Source organism: Lontra canadensis, unplaced genomic scaffold (genome assembly GCF_010015895.1).
Source record: "Lontra canadensis isolate GAN:19392208 unplaced genomic scaffold, GSC_riverotter_1.0 scaffold31, whole genome shotgun sequence".
Lineage (NCBI taxonomy): Eukaryota > Metazoa > Chordata > Mammalia > Carnivora > Mustelidae > Lontra > Lontra canadensis.
In genome coordinates this window covers 1,822,995-1,833,989 of record NW_022631025.1, presented here as the reverse complement: position 1 = coordinate 1,833,989, position 10,995 = coordinate 1,822,995, and the positions used below count along the sequence as shown (strand labels likewise).

General features: G+C 49.3%; 1 protein-coding gene across 1 annotated transcript in view; it reads right to left on the bottom strand.

Annotated features, from left to right (window-relative positions):
• Nucleotides 1-443: 443 nt before the first annotated feature.
• SHC3 (SHC adaptor protein 3) overlaps nt 444-10,995 on the bottom strand; it is a 90,397-nt gene continuing 79,845 nt past the window's right edge. The window contains exon 12 of the mRNA XM_032866420.1: nt 444-780. Coding sequence (XP_032722311.1) covers nt 652-780 — 129 coding nt within the window. The 3' untranslated portion in view covers nt 444-651. The remainder of the gene's footprint in view (nt 781-10,995) is intronic.

The following is a 10,995-nucleotide window of genomic DNA, read 5'->3' as shown; positions in this document are numbered from 1 at the left end:
CCTTCTCCTTAGCACAGCGGCACCAGCCATCAGCACTGCGATCGCACAGGTGTGAGGCCGACCACTGGGGGAGACGCATCACAGACGAAGGGACACCAGCGACTCCAAGCGACAGCAACCAGGACCAGCCATTCACGGAGGGTTATGTGCAGAGCTCAACTGCTCTGGGGAGCAGCCTGCCTTCTTCCACTACAACTCCACGTCGACTCCCAGCCCTCCTGCCTGCTTCTCTCCCCTACGTGGGGCTTATCAGATAAAGCTGCAGGCAACACCTTCCTAGTGGAATTTTTCAGTAGAATGGGTCAGTTGGATTAAATTTTTGCCCGGACAACTACAGTCAAACTTTTTTTTTTCTCATTAAAAACATACAGCACAGAACGTTAGTCTTACATCTCTCTTAGTCTTAAAAAATATAAATATAGAGGGATAATTTGTACAGTGTATAGGTATGTACACCTTTAATATGCACATGAGAAAATCTGAACAAGTTTATGAAACTTGCACTTGACGGACACTTTCCTCCTGGGGCATTTGGATGAGGCTCTGAGCCCGCGGGCAGCGGCCTGAGTTTCCGGAGCCTTCATATCCGTCTTCCGGGAAGAAGCAGGACTCCTGACCCTCGGTGCGGGGTCAGGACAGGTGGCTGTCCGGTCACGGAGCCTTCTCCACCGGCTGCTGGAGGCAGAGCTCGCTTCCTGCGGAGACGATGGGCAGGCTGTTCTCCAGGTGGTGGTTGATGAGGTGGCTGATGCTGTCGAAGACCTTGTCCTTTGTCCGGATCTGGGAGGGACACAGAGGGTAGGAAATCGTGACACACAGGCTGACGGGAGAGAATGCGTGTGCTCAGAGCCAGCCAGACCAGGGGAACCTGAGGGGTGCCCTCCGGGGGTCCCCACACTCTCAGAGACATGTCTGCCAAGTCCCCAGTCATTGTCACTGGCCACTCATCTGTCACCCACCTTCAGCACCTACCTAGCCCTCCGCCGCCAGCCTTTTCTCTCCTGCTCCCTTGCTGTCCCTGAAGTATCTGTCTAGCGGCCCTACACTCCCGACGGGAGGGATCCACACGGCTCTTCCGGCTCCCACCGGAGCGTGAGCCTGTCATGGCTCTGGAGCCTTGGGATGCCCACCCACCAGGTTCTCCTGAACAATTGAACACCTGGGCTTGGGGGCATGTGTGTGGAGGGAGGTCCACCACTTCCCTCTGCTCGCTGGGCCTGAGCCCTGGTCCCTGAACTGCTACACTCCCAGCGTAGACCTCGCTTGAAGAAGGTAGATGCAGCCTGGCCTGGGGCAGTCTCCCAGTCTTCTCTGGACAGGATCCCCCTGCGGCCGGTTCTTTGGGTGGGAGACAGGGCAGAGAGCAGGTGCCTGACTACACCTGTTGGCCCTCCAGGCCTTTGGATGGTCCTCACGATGGTTCTGGGATGCCTTGGGGTCCTAGCCTCTCTCTCCAGCCTTATTGCTGGGGGCTGCCCCTCCCCTGGGGTGATCAGCTTTCCCCACCTTTCCCTCAGGGACTCTGAGGGCACTTCTATTCTCCTCCTCCTTTATCTGTCTCAGTATTCTCATTCCCACCCCTAATGTGACTCTCTTGTCTCTCCCTCTCTAGCAACCCACCAATGGGTTGTCAATCTCTGGGCCTTCAGCCCTGATCTCTTTCCCACACCAAGTCTATACTCCAGGTGGGCCCATCAAAGCCCCCAGGCCATCAGCTCTGGGCTCTACCAACAAAGGCAAGAGCAGAAGCTTTGAAATGAGGATGTTTTCATCGCCTAGGGTCCCACTCTGAGGCAGGCCTCTGTCCCCACCGGTCTCTGTAAGCACCTGAGAAGAAGGGACACACTGGGCCATGGGGCTCCCAACTTCTGGGCATTGACCGTCTTGTAGGAGGCAACCTAATGGGCACATTCAGAAAGAAATCTTTTTGTTAGACTTTGGGGCATCTTTTCATTGAGGTTCTTCAATCCTCCTAGGTTTCTTGGAACTCCCATCCCAGAAAGACCCTGGGGTGACACAGGGCGGGGGGCTATCTTAGAGGTAAGGGGCACTAAGAACTCAGCTTGAGACTACTATTGGGGTGTTGCTTTGACGTTAACTTCTTTTTCCCGCTTCTTAGTGATTAACACTCATTTAAGTTCTGGGGCAACAGGGGTGAATGAGGAATTATGACAGGAAGTGTCTGGGACAGTAGTGTCCACCTGGGCTCACATCCAAACCGCCTGAGTGCATCCAGTAAGCCCCATGCCCAGGTCAACTCCACCAGGAGCTCATGGTGGGGCTCGGCCACTAGGGCATTTCACAAAAACCCTGTGACTCCAACATGCCATCCAAGCTGAGAGCCCACTGGTCAGCATCTTTGGCTGCCATAAACACACACACACATGCAAACAAAGGTACACAGAAAAGACAAGTCATATAAATTTACTGCCCAAGGAAGTAGCCCAGTTTACTCCATTCTCCTAAATACTTACTGTCTGGTGCCTGGCCAGAGAACTTGCAGCCTACAGAGCTATCTGTATGGACCCCCCTGCTATGTGGTTCAGAAAGGAAGAAAGATCTGAAATCAGTAATCCAAGCTTTAATTAGGAAACTAGAGAAAGAATAAAAAATTAGAGTAGAAACCAGTGACATTAGGAACAAGAAATCAATAGAGACATCAATGATCTCAAAGCTGGTCCTTCAAAAAGATTAAAAAATGAATAAACCTCCAGCCATGCTAAGAAAAAAAAAATGAGAGGACACAAATTACTAATATCAGAAATGAAAGAGGAGTCATTACTATGGATCTTGTGGACATTAAAAGGATAAATATGGAATACCAGAAACAACGCTAAGCCCACATACTTGGTAAACCAGATAAAAATGGACCATTTTCTTGAAAGACATCATCTCCTAAAACTCTTACAAGAAGAAATAGATTGTCTCAATAAGCCTATGTCTATTTAAAAAACAGAATCCGTCATTAATAATCTGCCTACACAGAAAGCACCAGGCCCAGATGGGTTCACTGGTCAATTCTACCAAGCACTTGAAGAATAAGTTGTACCAGGTCCTTACAATCTCACTCAAAAGACAGATGCACAAGGAGTACTACATAACTCACTCTTTGAGGCTGGTATTACTCTAATATCAAAAGCAGACAAAGACACTACCGGAAAAGAGAACTATAGACCAACATGTCTTATGAACACAGATGCAAAAATCCTCAACAAAACAGCAAATTGAATCCAACACTGTATAGAGAGAATTACACACCATGACTAAGCAGGATGTGTCCTGGGGGTGCAGGGCTTCGACATTCTGAAATCCATTAATGTGCTCCATCCCATCATTAGGCCTAAAGACAAAATACTGCATGATCCTATCAATCGATCCAGAAAAGGCATTTAACAAAATTCAACCAATTCCTTTAAAAAAAACTCTCAGGAAACCAGGAATGCAGGGGGCGCTTCCTCCACTTGATAAAGACATCTACAAAAATCCTACCACTAACATCCTCCTCCATGATGAGAAACTTGAACAAGGCCAGGATGTCTGGTCTCACACTCCTTCCACCATAGTGGAAGTCCTGGCTACACCTGCAGTCAGACAAAAAAGGAAATGTAAGGCCAAGATACCATTTTCAACAAATGGTGCTGGAATAACTGGACATTCACATGCCAAAAAAAAAAAAAAAAAAGAAAGAAAAAAAAAGGAGCCTAGACCAGACCTCACACCCTCACAGAAACTAACTAAAAATGGATCACAGACCTAAATGTAAAAATGCAAAACTATAGAACTCCTACAAGATAACACAGGGGAAAGCCTGGATGACCAGGCATTTGGTAAAGACTTTTTAGATATGGCATCAAAGGCCTGATTCATGAATGAAAGAAATAATCAGAGGAACTTTATTAAAATTAAAAACTTCTGCTCCACAAGTGACATAGTCAAGAGAGGGAGAAGAGAGGCCACAGACTGGGAGAAGATAATTCTCGGAATTATCTCAGAATGAACTGGTATCCAATATATACAAAGAACTCCTCTAACACTAACAATAAGAAGACAACAACCAGATCTCACCAAAGAAGACGTTCAGATGGCAAATGAGCCCATGGAAAGATGCTCTGCATCACACGTCATCAGAGAAACACAAATTCAAACGAGCTACCACAAACGTATCAGAATGGCCGAAATCCAGAACACCGACCACCCCACATGCTGGTGGGGATGTGCAGCAGCAGAGCTCTCCTCACTGCTGATGGGACTTGCCACTTTGGAAGATGGTTTGGTGGCTTCTTATAAAACTAAACATGCATGAGGAGGAAGGTGCTGGTGGCTGAGGCTCGGGGGCAGAACGAGGTGTGGGAAGGAATCCACAGGGCAGTGGGCAAGGCAGTGGGGCCTATGCCTTCTGCTTTAGGCATGGTGGGTTTGAGTTGCCTGGGGAACATTTAAAGTAGGTGCCCAGCAGTTAGAAATACTGTTTAGAGATTGTACATTAACAAGTACACTCCACCAAAGACGGAATGATCATATATGTCCTCTTCCAAAAGGTCACACTGGCTCGGACAAAGCCATCTGGCAGAGATGTTTCCTGAAAAAAATCTGGTTCCTCTGGAACAACCTGCATCCTCAGACCTGCTGCCCTTTGTCTAATGTCTCAGCTTGGGCTAGATCCACCAGTAGACCCTCCACCCCCAGAGGCTCCAGCCCAAGTACAACTAACCCAAGTGGGTTATAGACCCATCCAGCCACACTGCCTGGCATCCCCGAGATTTGAAATTAAGGGGAAGTTCAGGTCCTTCCTAGACCCAATGGACATAGTGCCAAAGAGTGCCAGGCTCACATCAGCCCCCGAGGGCTGGTCGCCCTTGCGGTCTTGTATGCAATTGCTTACATCCTTCCAATCAACACCTTGTCCCACACGAGCACTAATTTTCCCCAACAGCAGGAGGAAAATTTAGAAACTCACAAATAACCCAACCTCCCACCTTAAGACACTAATAAAAGGAAGCACGTTAACCCTGAAGCAAGCAGGAGAAAGGACATCATAAAGATTAAAGCAGAGATAAACAGAATGAAAATATAGGAAATCAATGAAACTTAAAGCTGGTGCTTTGAAAAAACCAACAAATTTGACAAAGTTGGAGGACTCACACCATGCCTCCCGATTCCAAAACTAATTACAAAGCTATGGTCATCAAAACAGTGTGGAATGGATATAAAGATTGGCATATAAACCAGTGGAAAAGAACAGAGGGCTTAGAAATGAACTCTGATGTACATGGTCAAGTGATTTTTGATAGCGGTGCCAGGACCATTCAATAGGAAAGGGACAATCTTTCCCACAAATGGCACTAGGAAGACTGTATGTCCATGTATGAAAGAATGAAGTACCCAGAGTTAAAGCCATATGTAAAACTTAACTCAAAATGGATCAAAGACCTAAACGTAAGACCTAATATTCTTAGAAGAAAACATGGGGGAGAAGCTTCAAGACATTGAATTTCCAATCGTTTCTTAGATTTGGTACCAAATACATAGGCTGCAAAAGAAAAGCCAGACAAATTGGGCGTCATGAAAATCATAAACTTTTGTGCATTAAAAGAACTATATCAACAGACTAAAAAAGCAACCAACAGAATGGGAGGGATAAATTTGTGAACTGTACAACTCATCTAATAAGGGATTAATATCCAGAATATACAAAGTTCTAAAACTCAACAATAAAAACAAGCAATCTGATTCAAAAATGGGCAAAGAACTTGAACAGACATTTCTTCAAAGAAGATCTGGAAATGATCAATAAGCACGTGACAAGATGTTCAACATCACTCATCACCAGTGAAATGCAAGTTGAAACTACAGTGAGACACCAACTCACACCCGTTAGGATGGCTGCTCTCCCCAAACCACAACAGCCAAGTGTGAGCGAGCATGAAGAGAAATCAGAACCCTTTGTACAGACTGTTGATAAAAATGGTGTGGCCACTGTAAACTGATGGCTTCTCAAAAAATATTTGTTCATGGATTCTCATGTGACTCAAAACTCCACTTCTAGTTGGCTACCTGGAAAGTCGGAAGCAGAGTCTCAAAGAGATGCCTGTGTATTGTGTTAATAGCAGCGTTTTCCACAATAGTTACTGTGGAAGCAACACACGGGTCCATCGACTGATGAATGGGTAAGCAACGTGGAGTCCACGCACACGACGGAACCACCGGCAGGAAGGAGATCTGATACCTGGAAGGTCCAGGAAGGAGGTCTGACACCTGATACAGCGAGGACGAACCTGAGGACACTACGCCGAGTGAAATGGGCCAGTCACCAAAGGACAAATACTGTGTGATTCTACTCGTGAGGCCTTTCGAGGAGTCAAATTCATAGAGACGGAAAGGAGAACAGTGGATGCCTTGTGCTGGGCTGGGAGGGGACAGGGAGTTACTTAATGGGGACAGAGTTTCAGTTTTGTCTGATGAGGAGCGTTCTGGAGACGGCTGGTGGGAACGGCACCATCACTACACGCACACCTTCTGTACCACTGGACTACACTCTGCCCCGGTATTGGTGACAAATTCTATGTTATATGTATTTTCCCACAACATAAAAAAAAATCTGAAAGGAAGGAAGAAAAAAAATTGACAAAGGGTTTGAATAGACATTTCTCCAAAAAGATACATAAAAAGCCAAGAAGCACCTGAAAAGATGCTTGGCATTTTTAGTCATCACGGAAACACAAGTCAAAATCACAATGGTGTACCACTTCCTGCCCGCAAACATGGCCAGACTCAAATCGCTGGTCGATGCCAAGGGCAGGAGCAGGTGCAGAGAAACTGGGGCCCTCGGGTACTGTAAGTGGGAACAGAAAATGGGGCGGCTGCTTTGAACAACCATCTGACAGTTCCTCAAGTGACAGATTATAGAGTTACCCTACGACCCAAAAAATCCACTCCGAGCTAGAGATCCAAGAGAAATGGGCACATATGTCCACACAGAAACGTGGACGTCAAGTTTGCAGCAGCATTGCTCGTAACAGTCTAATGTCCGTCGGCAAACCCGTCACAAGTCAATGTGTTGTGTTCGTAGGTGGAACCGTCCTCGGCCAGAGGGTGGAATGAGCCATTGGCGTGCGCTACCTCCTGGACGAACCTGGAAAACACTACACTCAGGACAAAAGGTTAGTCGCAAAGTCTACATATTTATATGATTCTATCCAGAGGGACATCCATAAGGGAGAACCCAGGGAGGTTAAGGGACTGGGGCTGGGAGGCTGGCGAGGAGAGGCCGCATGCCGTCGCGTTCCTCTTGTGGATGATAGACGTGTTCCAGGTTGCGGTGTCGGGTGCACGCCGCTCTGAATAGACTGACAGGCACTGAATCGTGCACTAGAAATGGGCGTGTATGTGAATGGGAGCCCACCGAGGCTGTTTTTAACGCCTCTGTGTCTATCAGTTTATAGAAAATCCGGGCGTCAGAGAAGCAGGGAAATGAGGCCACAGGGGGCACAACAGCCCACATCATGATGTGGGATATTCTGTAGACAAATCCGTATCTAGTCACTCAAACAAATCACTGGTGACAGGGGAAACAGAAGGAAAATGGAATACGATGCACCACGTGCACCACGTTTGAATTCTGATTCCAACAAAGGTACCGTACGAAGAACGTCTTTCAGATACATCAGGGAAATCTGAGCCCGTGGAGTAACCATCCTCAGTTTTGTGGGCTGCAACAATGATGTTGTGTTGTTTATGTTGGAGACGAGGGGGACAGCAGGAAATCTGGATACGCTATCGCTCCTCCCTCCCCTTGCTCTCCACTGCCTCTCATTCCCGAATGAACAATTGGTCCAAACGCCCAGGAAGACAGGTGTCTGTGTTTCGGGTGGGGGCGGCCCCAGTGGCCCCCCACAGGAGACCAGAGTCCAGGCCGAGTCAGGAGTGTGCCGCGAGACAGGTTTGGTGGGGCGGGGGGCGGGGTCAGAGGCAGCGGCACCCGGCGGGGCACCCTCCGGGGGACAGGGAGACCATGGGGAGTGGCTGGGCAGAGAAGCCGGCGTCCCCACAGGATGAGGGCAGCGTCCACAAGGGAAGCGGCAGCAGCTGTGGTCGGGGGGCTGGGGGTTGTCGAACAGGGAAGTTAACCAGTGAGTTGAAAATACGAAGGCTGGGGGCCAGACTTCTCATTGCAGGAGAAAGGGTTATAAGTGTAGAAAAAGAAAAAAGTAGGATGAGTTCTGTGATAATCAGAGTGGAATTGGAAGAATTATTGTGAATATAGGATTTCTAACACACAGAGACACAGATATGCACGTGTGCGTGCACGCCTGTGTGCACCAGTCTGTTCCCCATGAACTGCAGGAGAACCCCACACCCATGTGCAGCTCCTGGTCTCCCCGTGAAAAAGAACGAGGCTGGGGTTCCTTCGGAGAAGTGGCTGAGCGTGGGACCGCAGCGGGGGAAGACAGTGCCATTATACCCCTGTGTATTGAGGGAAGAAGGGGCAAAAGAATGAGGCCATGTCAGAGGGACACCGAAACCTGCTCGAAGCAGCAGGAAGCAAATAGGGCAGCCAGTGCTAACCCACTAAACCACACAGGGAGCCGTGAATCCACACGGGTAAAGACAAATTCATTAGCAGCGTGAAGGTTTGGTTGGGAAGAAGGCATTTAGGTAGTTTCATGGTGCCTGCCTCCAAATATTTAGTAATTACAGGGGAAGGAGCGGGTCTGCTGGGGAGAAGCCGGCCCAGCACCCCCTTCGCCCAGCCTCCAGGTAAACGCTGGAGAACACCCCTTCCTGGGACAGCTGGGGATGAGGGGTGAAGGGGGTCTGCAGGCAGGTGGTGGCGGCGTATCGGGGTGGAGAGCTGAGGGGCAACTCCCCCCTGGGTGAGTGGGGACTGCAGCTCAGACCAGCAAGAATTCCCATGTCATTGGTTAATTTAGCACCATCTAGTCTGCCTGCGACAAAGAGAACTTGAAAATAACAAGGCGTTGTAAAGTGGAGGGATGGCGGGGGGATTTGTTTTCTTAATTACTCTCAGAATAAAATAAAATCCTAATAAGTGTGGGGCGTTGGACGGTTGCCGTCATTCTGTGATTTCCCGAACGCCAAGCCGGCCTGTACTTTCAAATGTGCCACGCCCTGAGGCCACGTTTGGGAAGCCCACGGCACACCAGCCACGGGGGCAGGGGGCGCCGGCCACCTGTCCAAATGCAAGCAGGTGACCGCCCCAGTCTGCTGGCCCTTCTGGCCAAAGGGACAGGGGCCTCGGGGAATATCTTAAACTCAGGGGGGCCAACTGAAGGATGGGGAGGGCGTTGCCCAGGAAAGCCCGCGCCCCAGACTCCCTCTCCCGAGCTGCTCCTGCAGAGCCTGGGCCCCACCCTGCCCCGGGGGCTCAGGAGTTCCGCCCCTGCCCTCCTGGTCCCCCGAGACTCCGGCGACCCCAGGAGCCCCCGTCTTGCGCGATCGGTGTGCAGCGGGAAGGCGCGCAGGCGGGCGTACTCTGCAGTAAATTCAGACTCGGAACCATTTCGTATCCTTCTTTCTCGGAGGAATCTGTTCTGCCAAGTTTCCCCCTTTATCGTCAGGGACCAACCAATTCCCATGAAAATCAGAGGAATAAATATTGAAGAGAATGTGCTCGTCATCTATTTTGGCATCCTAACGGCGAGGAAGCGACATTACATTTGGGATGAGGTCTTTCTCAGCTGAAGGCCTCCTCCCCCGGATCAATTAAACTAGATGAGCCCACCCAGCAAAAAGCCTCCCAAAGGGACGGTTCTCAGGAGGTGTGACTTGCGGATTTCCTCAGCGGCACTAGGCATTTTTCCTCCAAAATTGGAGCCACGTGGACAGCACGGCCTGGGTCCGTGGCGTGCTGACACACCTGTTGTGAGCTCATGGCCACAGCCCAGCCCCTCCCTAACCTTCTCCTCTCCCCCGTGTGCGCGTGTAGAGGAGCGGTCATACCTCTCTTTCCCTCATCGTCCTCTTGTCTATAAGGACCGAGTAAATAAAACATTAACTGTCTTCGCTCTCTGAGATGATATAATTTAGATAAACCGTGAACCTCTCATCTTCAAAAAATACCTAAAAGTTTCAGCTACATTCTTTATATTTTCACAGGCTTGCTGGGGTATTTTCTTTCAGAGAACAGAGATGCCATAGCAGCAGCCCTTGCAAAGGGAAATCGTTCTGCACGCATTCTAAACACACACTCCCATCAGTAGCACAGGCCCCCTAGCACCATGTGGCCTCTGGGGCTCTCAGCTCTCGAGAAAGCCCTGCGTCCCTCTGTGCCTCACCTGCCACGGGCGTGTCAAAGGCGCCCAGCACGGTACCACGAGGATTAAGGCTGCTCCCTTCACAGAGATGACGGTCCAGTGGGGAAAACCAATTAAGAAGCATGTTAACAAATAAATGAATGCCTGTTTGTGACAAGGGCTTCAGGGTCAAAATAAATCACGGTGCGGAAATAGGGGCCCTCCCAGGGATTCTGTGTGACATGAGACGGGGAGGGAGGGTTCTCTGACCGGAGCAAGCCTTGCTTGTTGTGAGAGGTGAACAGAAACCTATAATGTTGACACCCCAACCAGATTAGCAGCACAAACAAAAGGCAGCAAAGACCATGAAGACCGACCTCACCTTGCAAGTGCAACTGGAAATGTCGGAAAGTTCGTGTTAGATGCCCCAACCCAGCAAGGCCGCTCGTGAAGGCCACGTCGGGACCGAGCAGGGCTCATGCCAGGGCGTAGCATCAGAAAAACTTGCTTGAGCAGATCCCCATGTTCACAGACTCAAGGAAAGACCACACTATTATTCCGTTATATCAGGTGATGCTGAAGAAGCATTTGATAAAATCCAGGATGACAAAAGTAATTAAGAGATTAATACATATGATTTACACACAAGCAGGAATTGTGTTTTGCACCTGGTTCTCGACCGTAGCCCAGGTGCCAAGCCAGTGCCTGGCCTCGGTAGCTATGCGGTTGGTGCACTTTGTGG